Source organism: Mytilus trossulus, chromosome 9 (assembly GCF_036588685.1).
Source record: "Mytilus trossulus isolate FHL-02 chromosome 9, PNRI_Mtr1.1.1.hap1, whole genome shotgun sequence".
Taxonomy (NCBI): domain Eukaryota; kingdom Metazoa; phylum Mollusca; class Bivalvia; order Mytilida; family Mytilidae; genus Mytilus; species Mytilus trossulus.
Genome location: NC_086381.1, coordinates 63,730,576 through 63,757,207, shown reverse-complemented (window position 1 = coordinate 63,757,207; position 26,632 = coordinate 63,730,576). Strand labels below are relative to the sequence as shown.

Below are 26,632 nucleotides of genomic sequence, written 5' to 3'. Positions count from 1 at the left end.
AAGTGTGTGACTTTCAGCTGTAATTTCAAAGATTGCGGATTTCTTTTTGCATTTTTTGATACGATATTCTACTTATTAACGCTATATCAAATACGTTTGTGCATGAAGTAGTTTTATCCTTCAAAACAATAATCGTAAAAGTTGAATGAACTAGTTTATTGCAATGGAAAATAAACCGGAAGTGTGTAACTGCCATTTTTTCTTTCAAAGATTTCCTTCTTCTCTTTTTTTTTTGATTTCTCGATGATATTCTACTTTTTAGCGATGTATCAAATACGTTTGTGCATGAATTCGTTTTCTCCTTGAAAACAATAAACCTCTCACGCTTAACGAAGATATAAATGTCTGTACAGAAGGAAATCTCCCGTGCATTTCTTGACTGTAATATTCGATAAAGTGACGTGTAATGATGAAAGAGTTACAATATTAATATAACCATTTGAATGACAACCATAGTGTTATATTAAGTAAATTTCCGGAATCATTTTTCTTCCGACTGTATTATTTTCATGTCTTTTTTATGTTCATCCATCTCTGTGTGATAATATTCACTCAACCATATTTTTTTCAGTTAATCTCGGTAATGCATCTGTATTTGTAGATAAATGCAGTGACATTACGCTTTGTGAAAAAAAAAACTTGATTTTATATTTAAGACGGCATATGATCTTTATGTACGCCTTACTTTAAGTATCTAGTTATACGATTAAAGCAACTCATTTTTTATTCTATCTTATTGAGGCGTTTTCCCTTTCGTTTTACAGTCGTTCCAACAAGTGTCTTAGCCTACACATACGTATACACGGGAGTCTGGAAGGGTTTACATATCAAAGAATGTTTAGAGGTGCAAAATATAGGACAAAAAAAGGAGAAAATAGGCAACAAAGTATAAAGAAAAGAGAAAAATAAGAAGAATATGGAAAAGCGACAAACAAATTAAAATAACAAAGAATACTGTAATAAAGGATCCCCGGTACAGACTATCTGTTCATCCCTTGTACTTTCAATAAGTCGTCGAATATTCTGTACATGTATGTCTTAGATTAACTATATTTTTTTTTTTATGTTTTCTTTTTTATGTTTTATACATGAATTGAAGGAACATTTAATATTAAGCTTCTTAATGATCAAAATTAGTGTTTGTCAAGCTGCTCATCTATTCAAAGATTTTTTCGATGAAGTGCGTGGTTAAGGTTTTTGAAATTTTAATATGTTGGTCAAAGTGTCAATGTAAATGTTTTGTCAAAATTATATGAAAATTAAACAAGCCAAAAATGTTAAGTCAAAGTGATTGGTACATGTACCACCTTAAACCTGAAGATTCAACGCTAAAATAGAAGTAAAGTTTTATCCGTGGTGGTACTTTAAAAATCCAACATTCATCTGTCCTTATTTATAAGATGCGTAAAATTTGGATTTGTGAACTAGACATTTAATTTATCAGGTATCTTCAGATTGGATATTGGTTTCTCCAATCTCCATTAAAATTCATCTATTTTGGTTTAAACAAAGGAGTAGGTCCGGTAAGGACCGATTTTGGCCCCAAATTTCAGGTTCATCTAACAAAAGATTTTGACCACTTTTAAAACACTTAAGTATCTATTTCATTTAAATCAATTACTTTATGTGAAAGCTTTTAACTGATTTAGTCATTAAAAACGATCCGATTCAAGCTCAATTATGAAAAATCAACCAAATGTGCCAAACAATGTCACTTTTCGGATGTTTTTTGTCAAAAATGAAAGTGGCCGCATCCGTGTTTATCCTCAACCTTTATATATGTTATGTATTATCATAAAATACAACTTCAATTTCAATATTAAGGATGAACACGAATGCGGCCACTTTCGTTTCACCCGAAAACCGTCTAAAATTTAACTAAAATGCTAGAATTGTGAAGAATTCAGTAATTTAGCATGACTTTAAGGTGCCAGTACCCAATATATGTTCATTGTATAGTAAAAAAAAAGCCCATATTTATGTAGCAGAAGCAATCTACTGTTCAATAAATAACTAAAAGTTTACATTTGACCAATTTTGTAAAACTGCTATATTTTGGGGCCAAAAAGGGGTCTTACCGGACCTACTCCTTTATTTAAAGTAGATTAGAAAACAAGTTATTGTATCTTATTTTAATCCCTTTCAACTTTTCATGTGCGAGTGCTGTCTTGTGGTGGCATTAGGCTGCTCTTGTTTTCGAAATCTACAATGGTGTAGTCTACGTGAAAAAGATATAACCCCTTTTTCAAACCGGGGACCAATATATACTAGAAATTAATGTATAAGTCTTAAGTTATGAATGTATATACTGTACATGTACATGATATGTTTTTCAATTATATGTGTTTATTGAAAAATCTAATATCTTCGGATGGGGCGTTGGATTGTCAAGAAAACGATACTGTTCCCTATAAATAAATCAAATATACGCAGAAAAAGTTTTAGAAACAACACCAAAATAAAAAAAAGGAAATAAATTCAAGTATCTATATATATAACAGATATCCTTCATCAGTGTAATGAAAAAATACGCTCATCAACCTATGCTGATTTTACTAAAACAACCATGGGTGTAATACTTAATATAAACCAAATAAAATTGAGAATGGAAATTGGGAGGTATCAAAGAGACAACAACCCGACCATAGAAAAAACAACAGCAGAAGGTCACCAACAGGTCTTCAATGTAACGAGAAATTCCCGCACCGGAGGCGTCCTTCAGCTGGCCCCTAAACAAATATACACTTGTTCAGTGATAATGAACGCCATACTATTTTCCAAATTGTACACAAGAAACTAATATTAAAATAATACAAGACTAACAAAGACCAGAGGCTCGTGACTTGGGACAGGCGCAAAAATGCGGGGGGGGGGGGGGGGGTAAACATGTTAATGAGATCTCAACCCTCCCCCTATACCTCTAGCCAATGTAGAAAAGTAAACCCTACATATATATATATATGTTGATGCAAAAAAAAAAAGTAAAACAAAAACAAAAACGAACGCATTAATGGGAAAGTTCATAAAAAGTTACTAAATTAAACGCAATTAAGAAGCATTTACAATGCATGCTGGGTATTTATGTATCATAAAATAAACTCTAGCTGTGGAGCAGTGCTCGATTTGTACAACACCTTTTCATTGATACGATTTGAAATATTTTTCGTGTTAAACAATGTAAAATAATTAAATTCGTATTCATATTAATAACAACCACAGTTTTACTAGTATTTCATAGAATGATTTATTTTAAAAATGTTGTTGAATTGTACACGTTTCTTTTTCAAATATTAATTTCTGAAAAAATACTATTTACAAGAAATTGCGTTTTGTTCGATAGAAGTATGCGTGTACCATTAAGTTTCTCTCATATGATAGAATATATATATAAACATTAGGGCTCGTGATATTCCTTCATACAACTAAAGAAACATAAGACCTCGTAAAACAATGCATAAATATACCATATGCAGCGAGTAACTACAGCAAACCGGAGGCGTGCGTCAGCTGGTCTCTTAACAAAAAAATTTGAGACAACCCAACAAATACAGAACGTTTCCACAAATGAGTAACAATCCCTCATTTGAGTAGTTTTGAATGACTAGGTATTTTTACTAAAATTGGAACAAACTTATAGCAAATGCAACCAACTTTTCAAAAGAACCATTCTTCTTTTATTTCGAGTTTTTTTTCTTCAAAATTAAGAAACCTTGAAAATAGCGATTTTTTCGAAGTTTTCATAGGCTAATAACTACTCAATATAGCAGGTTAGTGGGGTTTTTTATCTTTTGGAAAACTTAAAATAAAAAAGATGGTTCTTTGGAAGAATTGAACCCATTTTCTATAAATTTGTGCCAATTTTTTATTATGAATACAAACCAATTTAAGTGAAAACACTCAGTAAAGAAAACTTTTATTTCTGCCCTATCAAAAAGTAAAATCACAAAAATACTGAACTCCGAGGAAAATTCAAAACGGAAAGTCCCTTATCAAATGGCAAATTCAAATGACAAAATACATCAAACGAATGGACAACAACTGTCATATTCCTGACTTGGTATTTATTAAAGTATTTTCAAATGTAGAAAATTGTGGATCAAATAGTCACTAAAATTATGGGTAGTAACTCAATTTGGGAATAGTTCCCCCGTTTGGTTGGGTTGTACCCAACATTACGAATAATACGAAGAAACGAAGATAGAAATATAATTACCAGTCACGAATGTTAAATGTAGCACTATCCTTCCCAATTATCTAGTACTTTTGTCCATCATAAAGAAAATTCAAAACGTTTCATTTAGAACAGAATAAGCGTGAATTTATACATTAAATACGATTAAACTCCCACCGAATTCCCCTTACAATAAATGGGCGTACTGGGCATGCACTTCAGATCTTTAGTCGTGTCAAGACAATTTGTTGCTTCTCACATTCGTGAAGTGAAATTTTATCGATATTACAAAATTCTATACATTTGACGATTTATGCAGATATAGTTCTACAAATTAAAGAGTAGTTCTTGGTAATTTATTCTAATTACTAACAAGGGAATATTTCAAAAGTTTTGGTACGACCCATCATCTTAGATTAAGCTTTCTGAAGATACAGATTAATGATAAAAAAATAATAATCTGTCTGTGTGTCACTGTCAAACCAAGTACTTTTTCAACTAGGATTAAAAATTCTAAATTGATTTGATATTGAAATTCTATGTAAAATTTGATTGACACTAAAACCATCTAAGACAAATATTCCATAGTTAAAAGAAAGCGAAAACTTGTAGATTGGCACTCGAGAACACCGTGTTTTCCCAATACTACATTATGGATTTCGATGTAGGAAAACAGTGTGAAAATAGTGGAAATACATTGAAACTAATGATTCTATTGATAAACATGATACAGGAGTGCTGTACGACATTCCTCAATGAATTATTTTCATTAAAATCAATCTACTTTTTGACAGTTGAAGCATTGAAATATATGTTATAAGATATAAACGTTGACAAATCCTATATTAAAGTAAAACGATCGTGAGGAAATTTAAAAAAAAAAGTGTATATATATAAATATACACGGATAAGTCGACAAAACAGGAAGAAACAATTATTTAGTACTATGGGTTCAATAAACGAAGCAGATTAAAATATGTAACAGTGCATTCATGAGACGGCATAGGAATGCAAAATAATATGTGTGTCCCATAGGCGACAACAGTGGCATTTTCAAGTTTCAGACTTCTTAAAGTTGATTTTTGTAACGAAAATGAATTATACATCGTAAACATTTTTCAGTCCATGACAGAATGGTCTAGTTACTAGTGCATTAATGATTTTCTGTTTCCTTATGGTCAAAGAAAAATCTTATTTTGTCTTTGGTAAAAAGAATTATTTCTTCACTTAAAATCTGTACTTCGCAATAGTTTGTCGTATATCTATATTTTCTGATTTATTTCTTAATTGTTACTATTCCTTTACTTTTCTAGAGAATTGTCATATATACAGACGTCCATGTTCACTGAACTAGTACACAATTTTATTTAGGGGCCAGCTGATGCCAATCTCAGGGTCGGGATTTTCTCACTGCGTTGAAGACAAATTGGAAGCCATCGGCTGTTATCTGCTCCTTGGTCGGGTTGTCTCTTTGATAGTTTCCCTATATCCATTCTCAAGTTTTTAAAGATTCACCATCTCAACTATTATTCAGCAAATTATAAATGAAAACATTTTTAGCTATCATTTATCATATGGTCTTGAAACATGTATATATGTAAAGTGTCCCCTTTTTGTTTCATTGACTTGATTGAACTAATAGCTATTTGAATAAGAAAAGAATATAGAAGTTCAATATGCTAGTATAGCTCATCTAAAAACTTGATGAGACAAACAGTTGTCAAGAAAAAGTATCTTGTTTAAAATACATCTTACCTTTTCTATTGAATTTCATCCGAATTTGGTTTTTGATTCAATTTGTTTTTACTGAAAACGTTCAAATCATCCAAAAACAAAGATTTTGTTACACAAATATTTCGATCGTCTTAGCCATATTTGACATAACTGTTCGTGAGAAAAAATTGTTTTTAAATTTTCTTCAACCTCGTTGTTTTTTTTTATGATCGCCATTGACTAGTCGTACGACGACAAATCGCGACTGATGCATTAAGGAAAGGCTTGTGTACTTGATGAAATTATGACATTTATGAAGAAAAATAGACATTAAATGCCTTGTAATACAATATTACTGCATGTTTTCACACATATGATGGATTTTTTTTCGGAAATTTTATAACTAATTCACACTTTAATATCATGATAGATGTATCGTAACACAATGCTCGATACATGCAGGGAACAAATCGTCTTAACACTTTGAAAATTAAGATCTAATAATTTTTTGTTTGTTCATGATTTGTTTTTCTAATCGAGGACTCCTGAATTAGTTACATAAATTGATTGTTGATTGCTATACGTCCAGTGGCAAATACATTATTAAAATAATATAATCGACATTTAAAAATAGACAATACAATTGCGTATAGACCACCATTGGTTTGCATCAAAACATATCGTTTTAATGAAAATAAACAAAACAATATTTTTAACTATCACCTTTAATTAGATTCATTCTTATGTATGCTAGTAGAAATAAGAAGATGTATTCAAGTCACTATGTGTTAAAAGTAAACAATTATAGGTGAACGTCAGGCCTGCAACACGGAGTTTTGGCTAACACCGAACAGCATGCTATAGAGGTCCCAAAATGTCTAGTGCAAAACAATTCAAACAATAATAAAACGGTCTAGTGTAAATAAAAACAAAAATGTGTCCCTAGTAAACGGATGCCCCATCCGCACCATAATTTTTTATGTTCAATGGATCGTAAAAATGGGGGATAATCTCTAGTTTGGCATTAAAATTAGAAAAATCATATCATAAGGAACATGTGTACTAAGTTTCAAATTGATTGGACTTCTTATTCATAAAAACGACCTCGACCAAAAATTTTAACCTGAAGCGGGACAGACGGACGGATGAACGAACGGTACGACGAACGAACGAAAGGAAGAACGAACGGAGCCACAGATCAGAAAACATAAGGTCCATAAATGGGACATAAAAAGAAGAGAGAAACACCTAAGAACTTCTTCAATATACAGAACAACAACATCATGGAGTAGGACAGATGCAAACCAATGCTGCGGGTTTTATAAACGTTTTAACAGGGGCCAACCTTCATCCTAACCCGAAACAGAAGTGAAACATTTCAACCTGAAAAACACACTATATAACATAAATTAGTTTTAAAAAAAAGGTACATACCTCAATAATATCGGTATCAAAGACATTATCGTACTAAAAAGGCAGTAACAACGCCATACCAAAGAATTATATCAATACCGAAAGCAAGCCCAAACGGACAACAGTACATGGAGAGAAAAGTAAACAGAGAAGACGGCACTAAAATAATGAGTTCAGAACACAGACATCACTGTTAAAGATAACATCAGTATTGCATACCACTATACATGACATAAGGTGAAGTGTCACATATTGCTAGCATACATTTTATGTTATTTCATATCGGTTGAGAATAAGATTCTGTTATTGGATAAAAGGGGGTCACATGACATTCATTATTCTGCAGTAATAGATTCCATCGGTCATTAACAGAACAAAACGGACCAGAAAACTGGTCGTTAACAAATTTTTACATGATAATGACCGGTGGGGCGTGGTTTCCGTCTGATAATGACCGCTGAGGCATGGTTTTTCTGTTAATGATATATATCGCGATAATGACCAGTTTTTCAAGAACTATTATATAATTATTTCTCCTTGCACATGAGCTGTATCGTGGTTTATGGTTTAGTGGTTTACTTTAAAAACTCTGTTTCTGCACATTATGTATGTAAGCATTCATTTTGGATTACATGTACCAAGCTCTCCAGGCTGACATTGAAGGTTCTTTCAATCAGGAAACTAAAACCTAATTAAACAGCGTTGAATTTGGAGAATTACACATATATGATCTTCCACATTTCATTTTAACTATAATTTGGTGACCAGATAGATACAGTCTTTCTAACAACACTGAATCTGACATAATTCAAAACTGAAAAGTTATTAACAACTTCCGGTGCCATGATTTGTTGCGTTTCTGCGTTTTCTGCTGGTTTCTTAAGAAACCAGTTAAAATCTTTGCTCTTTAACAATCATGATTAAATTGAATAGTAGTATTGCTACAAATTGGCTTATTACATTGTTTCCGATAATTGTAGATAAATTTTTATAACTGTCTCTTTGAACCTGAAGCTAATATTGATTTAAGATAGCAATTTTACGGTAAGAAAAAGTTAAAGGCAGACGTTTTTTGTATGCAAAACAGAGATGTAACCGTTAAAGTACCATGTAAAATGAAATGTGAGAAACCAATTGGTATATATAATGTCATTTGGTGTGACATTCACAAATATTTAAACAATTATTTTTTCTTCAAAGGGGATTTTCAATTATTGAACTAAAACAGAGACATAGTAACTGCTCCTTGTTATAATTATTTCTAAAAGACTAAATTATATAATTGTTTTGAATTTAATTTTGTTGGATCTTTTGGTGCAGTATATTTTATAGACTTAGGAAATTTCCTTTTTTAGTACAAATATTAGTTCAAAGAGCCATCAATATTGTTCTCTGGGATGAACATAAGATAAGAATAGATATTCAGGTTTTTTCTACAATTCTTTTCTGCTATTTCATTTGATAAGACAACTAATCACCAAAATCCCAATAAAGCCGATGTAAGCAATTAAAGGCAACCATACGCCTTCAAGCTACACTAAACTAAGCAACTTTCTACAGTTAAAAAAACTAAAACAACAACTAAATGACATTATCACCCTAAAGTTAACAACTTTCAAACAATTCTTAAAATCCAATAGCTGTCAGTATTGTAAACGAGCGGGAAATAAGATATTCGTTTGTCAGTGTTCCGTGTGAATGACAGGAGATCTATACTATCAAAAGTCAATTATACTTAAATAGAATCATGCATGATAAATAGTCACTAGTCGGGCAGACCATCCTGGTTTGTTTTCTTATGCAGGGAACGGAGGGAATCTTATTTCTTGGCTTTCTATGCTTAGTGTTTTATTGTCCGTTGTCTGTCTTTTCGTCGTGTGTCTTTTATCTAGTGATTCATACAGATCTGGTATCATAATTAAAACTTAGGTGGTATTTTCACACGCGGTGTATTGATATCGCATCTCTTTAGCATACATTATCACTACTAAAAATAATCTACACTTTGGAATGTATACACCAATTGCGATTTAAGTAATTGTTTACCTATCAAAGTACATGTTAATCTTATGTGCATACGGTCAAGTGTAAGAGCATTGTTAAGTTTTTGATGTTATATAACATTGTAAGATAAACTACTGATTCTGAAGTCACTCTACCAAGTGATTATGACGTCATATTAGCTCGAGAGGGAATAGGTGGTACTTTGAAGTACTAGAAAATGATGAAGTGCACGTGCATCATCTCAAAAATAACTCGTGATCTTTGAAATGGCTGAAGTGATTGTCTTGGGACTAAGATTTACAATGTTAATAACCTCTTATTAAAGGTAACTAATTAGATCATAAAAATCAATCCTCCCTCAAAGGACCACCATAACGTGTGTCTTGTTACACAACTGTGTATAATTAGACTTAAAAGTTGTTGTGTCTGAACATAAATCCCTCCGCAATAAAAACAATGAACGCTGAAAAAAATAAAGTCGGATTGTCGAAATAATAAGAATAACTCCGATGCGATAAGTTTTACTGATCACCCAGTTAAAGATCATTTAATTTATGGAAATATTGAATAACTATAATATATAAGTCATATCAGAACTCGAGCACATCAACATACACTATCATAGTCTATTTACATGTACTTTAAAAAGACATCGACAATGTTTTGTTAAATTAATGTTTATATCAAAAAGGCGTATATTTACGTAAATTTAAGCTTTGGAAATATTTTCAGTGGATTTTTACAGAGTTATCTCCCTGTAGTGTTATGCACCACTTAAACTTGATAATTCAGATGTGGTTGATATTTCTAAAACCCTCCCTTTGAAAACCAAGACACCCATTTTGTTCACCACCTTTATCTCAAATCTAAAAAAAAACGTGTCTTTCCACTAAAATTGGATTTTCATAATTGTGTATATGCCCTCAATTTAAGTGTTAGTAAGAATGCTGACATCTTCATATTTGAAAAGGAGGTCTCTTTCTGCGTTGATAGTACATACTTATAAATATTTCCCACATAACAACGGATACACAAGTTTCAATATTGTGTTTTGCAGTGGATATCCATGAAATATTTCCCACTGAACATAAAGAAAAACACAATGAATGTATAGATCTTCATTTATTTAATTACGGCAATTTATTGTACATTATTTTTACTTTCCAATGTGACAACATTTTGTTATAAACTTTGCGTCAGATTAAAGAATGGCAGAAAAAATCAACTAAGACAAATACATGAAAGTAAGCATTATAATTAATTGTAATTCACGTAATATTAATGTATAGCAATAGACGGATACAGAACAATTATTACTTTAAAATAAGATTCCAAAAACGTATATTTCATAATAGCTCTAATCACTTTCTGTTTATTTTTAGATTGAAATAACGACTTGCGCATCGTTGATGATAGGAGAATGAAAAAAAAATCACATTTTTCTTTTTGTCTACTTTAAACTGCAATACAATGTACTGAAAACATTAGAAATATGCATTTAAATAGGGGCGAATCTAAATATTTTGTTCAAGGTCATTGTTTTCAAATTTGCATAAATTTGAATTGACTTTTGTCATTCAAACATTTATATCTCTGACGGACCATACAATCGAATCTACATTGAAAATGCAGAGACATGTGTGTCTCTGGAAAGGGACAGCTTTTCGTCGACAATTTACAAATAGTTTTATACTGAGAGCATATTTTTAAAAGTACGATTATCAAGTTAATGAATTCACGATACTAGACATAAACATGTTGGCCAAATCTAGACAATAGAAATGGAAGCAATCGTTATTATCGTTTAATGTATCAATGGTATTTTAAAACATATTGTATGTCTTACTTAAAAGAACAGGGTTTCCGTAGAGGAATAGGATAAGACATGCAGACAGATCCTAAGAGACTGACAGACAGACCAGAGTGAGGTTAAGACAATGAGACAGATATATAGAGACAAGAAGAGCCGGGCACACAGACAGAGACAAAGACACGGAGAGAGAGAGAGAGAGAGAGAGAGAGAGAGAGAGAGAGAGAGAGAGAGAGAGAACCAGATGTAGTGTATCGCCAAGACGCAAACATGTATTTAGACCAGATATTTCAAAAAGACTTAAAATTATATAATTGTTCCTTCTCCGATAGGTAAAACGAGAGAGAAAAAAACGGACAGCAAATGATTAATTGGCTTATGTTCAAAGAGTTTATCATTTTTCTCTCAGTGCATTAGAACCATTCAGTTCAGGCTTTTAATCTAGACGTGGCTGTCAGAATTTTTCGATGATTTTTTTCACGTCAACGAAATAGTATCAGCTGTTTGACATTTATTAGACATGGAACAATTCCGTATACATATAAGAAAAGATTTTTCAATGATATAAGCATAATGACGTATTAAATAGAGTATCCATCAACCAATCAAACGCATCAATCATCAAGCTGTTAATTTGTAAAATGCCATTTCAAAAAAATGAACTGTCAATTTTTTTTCTCACAAAACTTTTAGATGTCGTTTTGAATTATGATATTGTAGCTATTATAGATAATAAGTTATGGCTATAAACTTTCAAGATCAATTTATTTTTAACACGGTTTATATTTGAGCGATGTACCTTTTTGTTTCTTTTATTACTCTCCACTTTGTAAAAACAATATTTCATGCTGATTGTAAGCGCGTGTATAATATAACTTCTCACATATAAGTCACATTTTATATAGTTTTTCACTAATGCTTATTTTATTTTATAGAAGTATAAAACAATTAAATATTTATCGTAAGGTTTACGTGTGCGTTTTTTGAGTTTTCTCTGAATCTAAGCATCTGTTTTGCTCAATTTTAAGCTTTCTTTTTGTTTTTGGTTGACTGTTATTTTGCATTTCTGTTTTTTTTTCCTCGCTCTTTTGTTGAGAAGCTGTATTCTGTATAAAAGATCGTTTTTCATTCACTATTAGAATAAGAAGATGTGGCATGATTGTCAAAAAGACAACTCTTCGCCAAACGACATGATAGGGTAACAACTGAAGATCACCGTACTTACTATATGTATAACTTACTCAAGTAATCAGACAGATGTCTAGAAACAAGGAAGCGACGCATCACTACGTACATATTTCCTATAAAACTTAAGGTTCAACGTTTTATTACCAGCAGTATAATTTATCTTTACTGTCATTTGAAATTGGTCAACTAAGAAGTAGCTTCTGTCTGCTTGTCCATAAATATAGGTCACAAGTACTTACTTTACACACAACTTACTCAAGTGAATAGTATAAGACGGATGTCTAGAAACAAGGAAGCAAGGCATCACTACATATTTACGATATAACTTTAGCTCCAACGTTTTATTACGATAATTTATCTTGACAGTCAACTGAAATTAGTCAACCAATAAGTATAGTTTCTGTTTGTATGTCCATCAATGTAGGTCACAAGTACATACTATTATAGTATACACATAACATATTCGATTGATCAGTATAAAACGGATGTCTAGAAACCAGGCAACAAGGCATCACTACATATTGACTATACAACAGTTGAACTTTAAGATCAACGTTTTATTACTATAATTCATCTTTATGTTTCTGTTTGTATGTCCATAAATGTAGGTCACAAGTACATTCTATTATAGTATACACATAACATACTCGAGTGATCAGTATAAAACGGATGTCTAGAGAGAAGGAAGCAAAGCAACACTACACATTTAGTATAAAAGGTTCAGCGTCCATCTTAATAGCCATTTGAAATTCTTCAATTAAGAACTACAGTGGAGACCAGTTCTAACCCCTCATTAAATCTGTCAGAATCTGTCAGGAGAACTGTTCTAGGACAGTACGTAGAACTGTCAGCCTGACACCTTTTAGTCAGTTCTAGGTTAGAACTGTTCTAGCTAGAACTGATTTGGTCAGTTCTACCGAGAACTGATTTGGACAGTTCTACCTAGAACTGATCCTGACAGTTCTACCCTAGAACAGTTTTAGACAGTTCTACCTAGAACTGACCAAATATTTGGTCAGTTCTACTTCTAGAACAGTTCTGCGGTTAGAATTGATTACAAATGCTACGGCTAGAATTGATTTATAAATTATACGGCTAGAATTGATTTATAAATCCCGTACGGCTAAAATTGATTTATAAATTCTACGGCTAGAATTGATTTATAAGTTTTAAGAACTCTTTGTCTAAATATAAAGGCAGCGGCAAAATAGCAATTAATATTATAAAGAGTGTTGCTATTTTGTCGGTTTTATTTCAAATTTTTCGTCGGCAAGAGAACATGTTTAACCCCGCCATATTCTGCATGTATGTGACTGTTCCAAGTCAGGAGCCTGTTATTCAGTGATTTTCTTTTGTTGATGTGTTACATAAATTATTTGTTTTTCTTTCTATTTTGAACATATATTAGGCCGATAATAATGGGGGGGGGGGGAGGAGTCAGGATTGCACGTTTTACATAACAAAATTATCTGACCTTAATGTAATACGTTGTTCCGGCCCAAACCACCAGGGGCGGATCCAGCACTTTTAAAGGGGGGGGTCCAACTATATGCCCTCTTTCAATTAATTGATCGTCCAAAAACAGGGGGTGCAACCCCCCCCCCCCTGGATCTGCCATTGATCCACTATAAACTGACCATATTTGATTTCATCATATAAATCTATATACATGCAGTTGCACACTGCAGGAATCCAGTTTATTTTTAGGCAAGGATACCAATTGTATTGGAAAACATTAATGATTTCAAAATTTTATTTGCACTCAATTTATAGTACTAGCATTTCCTCTTTTTATTTACAATATTGAATCGTAAACAAATATGATATCTGTTTACGAGTAGTTTTCATACCTCGGACGGACCTGTTATACAAAAATCTTTTGACCGCATCATCTAAAAAAGGGACGGAAGATACCAAAGGGATAGTCACACTCATAAATCTAAAACAAACTGACAAAGCCATGGCTAAAAATGAAAAAGACAAACAGAAAAACAATAGTACACATGACACAACATAGAAAACTAAAGAATAAACAACACGAACCCCTCCAAAAACTAGGGGTGATCTCAGGTGCTCCGGAAGGGTAAGCAGATCCTGCTCCACATGTGGCACCCGTCGTGTTGCCTATGTAATTACAAATCCGGTAAATAGTCTAATTCGGTAGGTCACATTCCTGAAAGGGAAGGGGATTGTAGTTACGACGTAAGGAACATATCCGATATCATTTGTGAAATGGTTATTCCATAAAGCCTCAGTCACACTGTCACGTTTCGACAGCTAGGTTTTAGTACGTGTAGAAATGCTACGTTTCATGGCATTTTTTTGTCATTTTTAACGGTCCGTACGTTTAACTAGGTTTACGCCACGTTTTGATACGTTCTTCTACGTATTGTTTCGTTTTGTTACGATTTGCTAGGTTTTTTTATAACTACAAGGGGTACGTTCTACTAGGTTTTAATACGCTTCAGTACGTATAAACTACGTTTTACTACGGTTTACTACGTTTCACTACGTATTACTAGGGTTTAGTACGTTTCTAAATCGGTTCAAGTACGCTTTTGCACGATTTCCTACGATTTAGCAAGTTTATTGCACGCAGTATCACGTGTCACTACGCTGTGATCACTTATCATGAAACGGCATCATTATTCAATAAAATTTAGAAAGGACAGAGATGTAAAGAGGGAGCAGAGTAACTAAAACAAATCTGGAGACATTAATAGAGGTACACTTTATAATTATTAATACATCTGTCATTGTAATTAAATTATTTTGTTCCCATTTTATGGTCTAAAAATTTTGATTTTTTTGTACTCAAACGAAAGATTTTATTGTTTTTTCTTTCAGATAAGATTTTTGTTGAGTGGATACATGAATCATGAAAAAACATTTAAAGCTTTGGTTAGAACATTGTCAATGCTTTCCCTTTTATAATAATTGCTCTTTTGAAATATTCTACGTTGCACATTGTCCGTTTTAAATCCAATTTTCCTCTTACCGGTATTTGATTTATCTTTTAGTGTGTTTCAAACCAGACCGTTCTGATGAGGACCAGAGGCAGAGGAAGGGGTCGTGGTGGGCGTGGCAGAGGCCGCATAGTTAGTGTGGCGCCTGAGACTGAAACAACTAATACACAAGAAACAAATGAGCAAACACAAAATAGTGATACTGAACAGCCAGCTAATACCAATAAAGAGAAGCGCAAAAGAAGCAAGCTATTAGAAATACCACAAGAAAAGCAGGATGAGGTGGCAGATTGGTATAGAGAAAACGAACCTCTATACAACAAAGGTACATGTATTTATTTGCTATAATTTAAAATATTAATACGGAGAATAAATGTCAAAAGATGTTAACCCCACCAGTAGACATATAGATAAACTTACAGCATGGTCTTTTTATTTAAAAATCAATGTGACCGATTTTTTTCTTCTCTTTCAGCTCATTATCAGTACAAAGATACTGCTCTCAAAAATACACGATGGCAAGCAAAAGCTAATGAGCTAGGGGTAGAAGATTGGAAGACTCTCAGGACATGGGTTGAGTCAATGATATCTCAGCTCGGAAGACTGACACGAGAAGGCAATAAATCTGGTTCAGGCAGAAAAGATGATACTCAAAGAGACAAATGGATCAAAGAAAAAATTGGCTTCTTGGTCCACATATTGCCAGAATAGAAACCAGAGGAGGAATAAACGTGTGCAATACAGTTTTCTATTACTTAATATTTCAGTTCACTTTTTTTTACCTTTTATTGTTATTTCCTTTGTTGAATTCCCGTACCTTTTTTCTTTTTCTAAATGATACTTAATGTTCTGATTCTACGAAATTCATTTTACAGCTGTTTCATTTCAAACGTTTTACTTTATCTCGATATATCTTGTACGAATACATAAATAATGTTCCGATTATGTCTGAATATTTCAGCTGAAAGAAATACGTGGTTTGATTATACGTAGAAGAAGGTAATCATGCGTAGTAATACGCATCGATACGTAATAATGCCTAGAATAACGTGATGAAACCTATTAATGCGTACCATGAAGCGTAATATACCGTACTAAAACCTAATGCAACGTGGCAGATACGTACTTAAACGTAATAACACCTAGTGATTATAATCAAATACGTTTTAGAACGTATCAGGTACGTTTCTAATACGCATTTCTACGTTCCTTCTACGTTTTACTGCGCTTTTTTACGTTAGTACTACGTTTTCATTTTTAGTCACGTTTGTATTGTGCAGACCAATACAAACGGCACCGATCACGTATCAATCTACGCATAACTACGTATATAGCCGTTTTAAGTACGGATCGATACGATTCACTACGGATATTGCCGTTTCGCTACGTTTTGAAAACGTAGCAAAACGGGATAGCCGAAACGTGACAGTGTGACTGGGGCTTAACGGTCAACCAACTCGTGATGGCGTCCGTAAAATTTAAGAAGGGATGATTTCAACTTCACCATTTGTAACTCTTGGTTTAATAGCTTCCTTGTAAACAGCAACCCTCTATCAATAAAATCATGATAGGAAATGCAAGCACGTGAATATCGTATCAATTGGGAGATATATACCCCGTATACAGGTGCTGTTGAAATGTTGCTACTTAGAAATGGAAAGTTCGCAATTGGAAAGCTGAAATCATCTCTTTTGTCGTAAAGTTTTGTTTTAAACCGACCCTCATTGTCAATTTCTAGAAGTAAGTCAAGATATGAAGCCGACTTAACTGTATCAGTAGTATCCTTTATCTCTAGTTCGATGGGATAGATTCGTTCCACATAGTCACCAAATTTTGAATTGTTTAGTGAAAGAACAGCATCTATATAGCGGAAAGTAGAGTTAAAGGATATTGATAACTTCTTATCTTTCTTCCTAAGAAGTTCCTGCATGAAGCCAGCCTCATAATAATAAAGAAACAAGTCGGCAAGTAGAGGGCACAGTTTGTTCCCATTGGAATGCCGACAAAACTGACCTTATTTGCTCTTTCTTCCTGCAAATCTATATAGCTGCACAGTAATTCAGTTATAATTTTAAGTCAAGAGGGACTGTAATATACAAGTTACAGCAATATCGGAAAACAATGACCTCCAAATTTTGTTCGCATGAATTTAAAGTGCCAGCATGTCCTCTTTTTATTCAAAGTATTGAATCGTAAACAAATATCAGTAGTTTTCATACTTCAGACTGAGTCGTGTAATAAAATCTTTTGACCACATCAATCTAAACTGACCTTATTTTCTCTTTTTTTTTCTACAAATCTATATAGCTGCACAGTATTTCAGTTATAATTTGAGGTCAAGAGGGACTGTAATATACAAGTTACAGCAACATTGGAAAACAATGACCTCAAAATTTTGTTCGCATGAATTTATAGTGCCAGCATGTCCTCTTTTTATTCAAAGTATTTAATCGTAAACAAATATCAGTAGTTTTCATACTTCAGACTGAGTCGTGTAATAAAATCTTTTGACCGCATCTATCCAAACTGCCTTTATTTGCTCTTTCTTTCTGCAAATCTATATAGCTGCACAGTAATTCAGTTATAATTTTAGGTCAAGAGGGACTGTAATATACAAGTTACAGCAATATTGGAAAACAATGACCTCAAAATTTTGTTCGCATGAATTTAAAGTGCCAGCATATCCTCTTTTTATTCAAAGTATTGAATTGTAAACAAATATCAGTAGTTTTCATACTTCAGACTGAGTCGTGTAATAAAATCTTTTGACCGTATCAACCAAAACTGACCATATTTGCTTTTTTTATGCAAGTCTATTTAGCTGTTCAGTACTTCAGTTATAGTTTTAGGTCAAGAGGGACTGTAGTATATAAATAACTGCAATATTGGAAATTAATGACCACAAAAAAAAATTTGCATCGATTGAGAGTGCCAGCATTTCCTACTTTTATTCAAAATATCGCATCAGAAATAAACATCAGTAGTTTTCATACCTCAGACTGACTCATGTAACAAAATTATTTGACAGCATCAACCAAAACTAACCATACATTTGTATTTGCTTATTTTTTAAAATAACTCTTATAGTCGCATAGCAAATCTGTAATATTGTTATGGAAGGATGGATTGTATAATACAAATGATAGAAAAATTGAAACACAATGCTACCCAATTTCTTTTGCATCAATTTAGAGTGTCAGCATGTCCTCTTTTTAATCAAAATATTGCATCATTAACAAATATCAGTAGTTTTCATACCTAAGACTGACTGGTATAACAAAATTATTTGTCTGCATCAACCAAAACTGACCATATTTACACTTTATTATGTACATGATGTAAATCTTAATATATAGATAATTATATAGCTGCATAGTAAATCACTTATAAAATTGAGAAAGGAAATGGCGAATGTGTCAAAGCGACAACAACCCGACCATAGAGCAGACAACAACCAATCACGACATTATTTGACCGTATAAACCAAAACTGAACATATATACTTTATCATGTAAATATACATGTATATATGGCCTTATTGTAAACCAATAATATTTCTATGTCAGAACAGATATTGCATGATAAAGATGACACCAAATTTTGTCCACATCGATTTAGCGCGCCATTATTTCCTCTCTGTATCGATAATCATGATAATATTATTATTTAAGGAATGACTGTAATATTTTTTCTGTCTATGAAGAAATAACATAAAAAATTTGGTGCACACTGAATAACGCGAGTAGCGGGTTTTTTTAACAGTGTGCGTGCACCACATTTTTTATGTTATTTCGAATAGACAGAAAAAAATATTACAGTAATTTCTGATAATTTAATTCTAAATTCCAATCTAAACCTTGGCAAATCATGAAAAAACATTGGTCACATGACTTACTTTTGTCTATGGGCTGATAACAAAATAACGTCAGCCAATCAGACCCGTTACATCCAAAATTAAATTATTGAATAATGAATCGTCACAAAAGTGACTTTTTAAGTCAGTAGTTCCTGATGTGGTTTTTTTTTTTAACAAAACTATTTAACGGCATCATCCAACACTCACATGACTGAATCTTATACTTTATTTAAAATGAAAAGTACATGTATGAGAAGATCTCTTCTTGGAATAATTTGAAAAAGGAAAATGATTGGTTTTGTTTGTAGCCTAACGTCCAGTGGCAAATGTTTCATTCATGTTCAGATCGAGTATATTTTTCTGACGTTCCAGACTCCCAGTAATTATTTATAATCGTTATTGATAAGTTTAGCTACGAGATAATGCAAATGCACATAGTTTTTTACGTTTAACAACACTTTTATCATTAATATCCCATTATTCATCCACTGTACAATTTTCATTTGAACAGTTGTCAAAACAGAAGCTTAAATCATGAATGTAAATCCAAGGCAAACAAGGTAAATTAAGATTAAAATGCCATGAATTAAATGCAGAGTTATATTTAGGAAGAGACTGCTAAAAACGGGGAACGAAGAAACGTAAGCAATGAGGTTTCATATGTAATCTTATAAAAATATTTCTCCGATGAGTTGGATAACCTTCTATCCACTTCGATATTTGTACATGTAACTTTTGATCAGTAAAAAATATAAAATCTGCTATTATATATAGTAAAGTAATTGGAACAGATTTTTTTCTTCTAAATTCTAAAGTGCCCTTGCTGCAGTGACGTCATTTAGAACTGTTCTACAGTCCTGACTGATTTAGTCAGTTCTGCTGACAGTTCTACGGTTAGAACTGATTTGGACAGTTCTACATAGAACAGTTTTAGACAGTTCTACCCTAGAACTGATCCTGACAGTTCTACCTAGAACTGATTTAGTCAGTTCTACCTAGAACTGATCCTGACAGTTCTACCTAGCACTGATTTAGTCAGTTTTACCTAGAACTGATTCTGACAGTTCTACTTAAAACAGTTCTAGGGTAGAACTGTTCTAGCTAGAACTGTTGTAGGACAGGTTAGAACAGTTCTATGACAGATTATTCTGACAGTTCTTATGAGAGGTTAGAAGTGATCTTTACTGTAGGTTCATGTCTATTTGTCAATAAATATAGGTCACAAGGCCGTGTCTTAGGTTTTTACTCTAGTTCCTTGTTCTTCGGGAGGAAGAACGACAATGAAATCGCTGTTCGTTAACAATTATCGAAGACTATTTCTTTATAGTAAACTAGTTAAAATGCAAGTTTTATGAGTACAAAAATGTACATACGAAGGCGATATTGTTTTCTAACAAATTGCTCAGCGCCTGACATTTGTTCGTACACACTGTACGTCGTGCAAATCGGTCGATTATTAATACATTTTCGTAATCAATAATTCAAACGACAAAAATGAGACAGGTCTTCGCAAGAGACCAAAATGACATACCGTCCGTCCGTGTTTCTGTCAGTCCGAAAAACTTCAATACGAATACTGTTCTTATTTCCAATTGAACAGAGCTTTGGAATTATCTTTGTTTATAATGTTTCTTACGTCATTTCATGCAGGTAGGCAGATCATGACCCGGTATTGGTCTTGTTTTGTGTTCGGGGAGGATAGTAGTATCTTTTGCACAGTATGATTTATAGCTTTAGAAGGAGATTGGAACTATCCGGACGAAAAGACCAGTTTAAACCCTGATATTCTTCGGTAAATATTTGTTAAATCTAGAAATTTTAAATTAATGATATATATTGATAGCGTATTACTAGTATAAATATCTGACAGTTTTTTTTGTTATAAACAATGAAAAAATTTGTTGTTTCATATCATTCTTAAAGACACAACGTTCTGACATACATTTTGAATTTGGGTCAGGTAAATGTTACAACATCAAAGATGAAAATGAGTTAGACAGATTTAATCTAGATCATTTTTTTGCATCTTCTTTTTTTTAAGTTCATTAAACCTCTCTAATCATAACCTTGGCATCAGCCTTGCATATCGTAGAGTTTTTTTACATCAAAATAAACTCAACGATCATAAAGCATCAACACTCTTTTGAAATATGAGATATTCGTTTTCAATACACTAGTATTTTATCTATGATATTTTATACGTAATGCATTAATTATCGACGAATCTGAGAAAGACACATATTTCGGGGAAATTTAATCAAAATTTATTTTTTTAAAGATTTTTTGATTACTCCAACAAGTGTGGACACAGATCAGTGTGGATAGCTTGTTTGGATGTTTGACAGTTTTTTGTATGACAAAAGAAGTTCTATGTTTTTCCAATATTATTAACTGTGTTGTACAATTTGACAACCAACCAGGGGCCGGTAACAAGAAGCAATCGTATGTCTTACGAACGTCTAAAGGGCGTCTTAAGATTTAAGAATGTAACAAGACCCTACCTCAGACCTATCTTAGAATGATTGACAGCCCTTAATGTTTGAAAAAAGTGCTTGATTTAAGAACGATTCTTATGTCTACCTTAAAGCATTCTTACTAATTCTGGTAACACAAAATCATTCTTAATTTTTTTGTCAGTTATTAAGTGTTCTTAAAACAAACTTAGCAACTAAGGGGTGTACCAAGAACAATTCGCAATAGCTTCACTTGACATTTTTTGTAAGAGTGGTCCCGACTACTCTTAGCTGTACATTCACTTGTTAATATTAGAACAAGTTGCTTTAAAAACTTAATACGTCAAACTTAGAACTTTTTAATTCTAATTATTAATTCATCTGAATAGGAACTTAATTATTTATCAGTGTTTTCTTGATCATGTATGTAGAGGATGGTAGTTTCTCTTTTTTGTAAATCATTACAATTTTGCCGGGCTTGTTGAGAGAAGTGTTTATTAATAAATATAAAGCAAGGAGAAATTTGTGACCTTTTTCAATTTTAAACCAAGAGTTCCAAATGGTGAAGTTTAAATCATCACTTCTTAAATTTTACGGGAGCCATCACGAGTTGGTTGACCAATTATTTACCGGCTTTGTAATATAACGAGCAACACGATGGGCGCCACACGTGGAGCAGGATTTGCTTACCCTTCTGAATCATCTAAAATCATCTTCAGTTTTTAGTGGGTTGTGTGTTGTTGCTGTAAACCTGTTTTTTTTTTTTAGATTTTTGCCTATTGTGTCTTTTTTGTTCACGCATCGTTATCAATATCATGGAATTTGACAAGACTGTTTGATATGATTTTGCCATTTAGTTAAGGACTTAATTTCCGTTTTGAATTTTCCTCGGAGTTAAGTATTTTAAATTTGTGATTTTATTTTTTGTAAGAATGCTTTTAAGATATGAAAAAGAATATTGTTTAAAGTTAAAAATTATAAGAAGATGTGGTATGAGTGCCAATGAGACAACTCTCCATCCAAATAACTTATTATGAAATAAAACCTTTCTAGAAGTGATTTGACTGAAATGAACGGTAGGATAGAAAAATAAGCCTACGTCATTTGAGACTCGTCATTTTTACTCGATTCAAATCCTACAAATGGCCCGGTGAATAATAGGGCCCTCAAAAGGATTTTCCTGAGACAAGCATATTTTTATTAAAATAATAATGTTCTATAAACAGTTAAAATAATTTCACGTTGAAGCGGTGCAAATTTTTTAATTCAATTTTATTTTTATCAAAAAAGGGCCGGAAGAATAATAACCCGAATAATGTCAGTCGTTATATTCTGCTGATCTCCGTCTAATCTCCGATTGCTCGATAGGCTATAGGCCGCTAGAGGGCGCAGGTGGTATGCGGCCAGAATTATTTTCCTTAGGTTAAATAGGTAGTTGATTGTTTAGCGCATTTAATCGGTTATTAAAACGTTTCTATGATTTATTTATTAAGGTGATTCTAATTCATTTGCGAGGAACCAAAAACGGACACACCAGAAAATTATTAAGAACTCGTAACTTGAAAACTATTACGATGCAACTTAAGGAAGCAATAAGAGCGATCTACGAACAACCTGAGGGAGCTTTGATTTACACTCTTTGAGTGATCTTAGAACTATCTTATCTTCCCCTTAATTCAATACTTACGTTCGCTCTTAATAAAATTTCTTGTTACTGGCCCCTGAGCATTTAAAGAATTGTTTATTTAATATTCAGTTTTTCATGTTAAAAACCGGCATGGAAGAGACACTAATTGCATTAATTGCCAAGTGATTATGATAGAATATTTGATTACAACAAATAGTTTCATATTTTTTACCATTTTTCATACAATTGCTATATTCATACGTATATCGTCACTTCTTAAAGGTAACCCTGAAGAGTGAAAATATTTTCATCAATACTTTAATATAACTGTGGCTAATTCCATTAATTTGGACTCAGACTCGTGGTATTCTGCTCGGCTTTAGTGTGGGCTATGGTGGATTCGATCTACGAATATGTCAAATTAGAACTATAAAAAAAGAAGATGTGGTATGATTGCCAATGAGACAACTATCCACAAAAGATCAAAACACAAACATTAACAACTATAGGTCAAAGTACGGCCTTCAACAATGAGCAAAGCCCATACCGCATAGTCAGCTATAAAAGGTCCCGGTAAGAATGTATATGTTTTGCATTTGCTATTTGTACTTTTACGACATTTCATTATTAATGGAAGGAGAGCCAAGACTTGTTGAAATGTAATTAAGAAAAGTTTTAATTGGCCGTTTCAGAATCTAAAGCATCATGTGTAATTTCATTGTTCGTACCCCAAAGTGAAAATATCGTCTGGACATTGGTTGCATTTACATTGTTTTTGGACATTTTCAACCAATCACGACGTTTTGGTGTACATTTTTGAAAATATTACCAATAATGCATTAGATTCTAAAACGTCGAATTCAAATGATAATCTTAAATTCATATTACATTGCACATTGCCATATCACATAAATGTTTTGCTACCCCCGTGGTAGCGTGGTAGCGTGGTCGCGAAAAGTGCAAGTTGGGTCAAACCAAAGACCTTAAAAGGACTCAAAATCAGTATTTGCTGCTTCCACAACAGTTTACAATAGATTACGGAAGTTCAAATGTGTATCCAGTACAAATATAGTATACTATGTTACTAAGTTCAAATGTGTATCCAGTACAAATATAGTATACTATGTTACTAATGTTGTTTTTTTTAACGACCTTGACTGTTTATAAAGCCCTCACACAGTCGGTTGTAGTATATGTTTAGTTAATACTAATATGACCGATTATAGAATTAAACGTTTTGCTATTCGATCTCTAATCAAATGTTTACATGGTAAATTTATATTGTTCGCAAATGTTCTCAAATGTTACAATTGATTATGAATGAATGTAAACAATAATTACTCCACTACACTACTTCCTGTTTGAAAGGCTTAATTTGTCAAGGGACGATGTCATAAATTCAATTAAGAAATTATCCGTCACATTAGTAATGTCCAGTACCTATAATTTGTGTAAATAGAATCGTCTAAGCTTCAAGAATAGTATATAAGTTCAATATTTAGGCTGTCAACTCCCTCTTGAAAGTCATCGATTGATGTTCTAAACTGTTGGGTTTTTATAGAAATTAAGATTGGTGATATTTATGTAACTTAGAAATCAACAAGTGTTTTATTTCTCTCATTACATTAGCAGGTTAAAACCAACCCCGTTCATTGCTCTCGTGGGTGCGAGACTATAAAAGTACAAACAATTGTAGGTAGATGTGGTATGAGTTCCAATGAGACAACTTTCCATCCAAATAACAATTTATAAAAGTAAACCATTAAAGTTCAAGGAACTGCTTTTCAGACGGAGCTTTGGCTCAAAGTTTGTTTTCTGCCCTTTTCAACATCATGCTGTTGTATTTTTTTTAACAGAATAAGTATTTTACCGTTAAATCAGCAGTTTAAATTCACCATCGAAATTTCTCAATTTATGTTTTTCTCGGACATTATAATCTTGATGCGGAGAGATTTAAAGGACATGCACACTATCGACCGTATCACTCATTAAACTATTCAGGCATTTTCAAAGGCGAATTTATACTTCCTGTATCGGTTTTCTTTAAATATAAGCCACATAAGGAGACATACAAAAGGTGGTGTATTTTTTCTTCGTTTGGAATTTAATCATATAATTTACCTCCAAACATAAATTATTGTTTATATAGCAAAAGAAGATGTGGTATGTTTGCCAATGAGAAAACTTTCAAATATAGTCCATGATAGGATGTGGTGTTACGGATTTGAAATGATAGTATCACAGACACTTTCTATGAAATGCATCATCTCTGTATACGTACCATATAGTTGTGCTTTGAAAATGCAGTAACTTAGTTTTTGTTAGATCATAACCTTCGTCTAAAATAGGTTTAACTGCTTATTTATTCTTTATACAAATGGGTATGACCATTAATTGGTTATAAATTAAGACATAAAACGTATCTCAGGCTAATGTAAAGCTTTGATGGTGTATTTCTTACTTCTATACGTAGATGCATGAGCTCCGTGAAGATGTATAGGGAGTGCGTATATTTACAACCGGAAGTTCTTACCAACAGGAAATGACGTTTTCTAAATAGGCGCAAACGTTAAAAACGGAAATGTAGGAGATGAAAAATTGCAAAAACTGACAAACCTCTTTTATAGATCATAAACAGATGAAAGTACGAAATGTTGAAGCAATAATGAGATGGTTAACTTTCCAAATACAACAAAATGGTTACTGGCTGAATCCTTTAATGGTGTCCCCCTCATTTCAAAATCCTGTATTGTAATATGAATATTAGTGTATAAATCAAACACATTAAAAATTTTACAGCAATCTATATACATATGCATAAAGCAAAAAAATATATCCAGTGCTACATGTATGCACGCTTTTGTTTAAAATTTTGAGAAGAAATTGCATATTTAACATATTTATAGAATAAAACATGACTTTACTTACAATGTAATTTTAATTTAGTTTGGGAATGACCTTCTTTAATTTTTTAACATTATTCAAAAGTAGTAGGTATAAAAATATGTGGCATGATTGCCAATGAGACAACTCTTCACAAAAGACCAAATCGGACCTGGGACTATTATACTACATTAGTATTATAGTCCAAGATCGGACATATAAATTACCAGTACTATGATAGGTCATCGTACGGCCTTCCATAATGAAGAAAGAATACATCTATAAATGGCCCTGAAATGACAAATGTAAAACAATTCAAAAGAGAAAACTAACGGCATAATTCATGTATAAAATCATGGATAAAAAAAAAGGTAACACAGCAACAAACCACAACCACTGAAGTACAGACTCCAGACCTTTGACTGGCACATACCGAATGAAGCAGGGCCAATTTAACTGGCACATGTATGTTTTTCACTTACAGGGTTAAGACTGAAATCAACCCGGTGGCGAAATTCAACTGAACCCTTAACACAAATGTGTAGTAG

At 32.6% G+C, this 26,632-nt stretch overlaps 2 protein-coding genes across 5 annotated transcripts in view; one reads left to right on the top strand and one right to left on the bottom strand.

The window, feature by feature from the left end:
• Window positions 1-26,632, bottom strand: part of LOC134684121 (uncharacterized) — a 55,698-nt gene that overhangs the window by 8,068 nt on the left and 20,998 nt on the right. The window contains exon 1 of one of the 3 annotated variants that reach the window (XM_063543402.1): window positions 4,214-4,309. The exons of the other annotated variants lie outside the window; for them this stretch is intronic. The gene's annotated coding sequence lies outside the window, so the exon portion shown is untranslated. Of the gene's footprint in view, window positions 1-4,213; window positions 4,310-26,632 lie in introns of those variants that run through there. 3 annotated transcript variants of the gene reach the window in all.
• LOC134684120 (uncharacterized) lies at window positions 14,556-16,116 on the top strand. Of its 2 annotated transcripts, XM_063543400.1 has the most exons (3): window positions 14,556-15,024; window positions 15,320-15,590; window positions 15,741-16,116. In XM_063543400.1, exons 2-3 carry the CDS (start codon window positions 15,344-15,346, stop codon window positions 15,974-15,976), a joined length of 483 nt encoding a protein of 160 aa, XP_063399470.1. In that variant the 5' UTR covers window positions 14,556-15,024; window positions 15,320-15,343; the 3' UTR covers window positions 15,977-16,116. The 2 variants fall into 2 exon arrangements, with proteins under 2 accessions (XP_063399470.1, XP_063399469.1); XM_063543399.1 differs by lacking the exon at window positions 14,556-15,024 and having other exon boundaries at window positions 15,132-15,590.

Bases quoted from the DNA above. Each gene is read 5' to 3' on its own strand.
- LOC134684120 (XM_063543400.1), top strand. From the start codon at position 15,344: ATGAGGACCAGAGGCAGAGGAAGGGGTCGTGGTGGGCGTGGCAGAGGC. The intron at 15,591-15,740 runs GTACATGTATTT...CTTCTCTTTCAG, and splicing joins CGAACCTCTATACAACAAAG to CTCATTATCAGTACAAAGAT.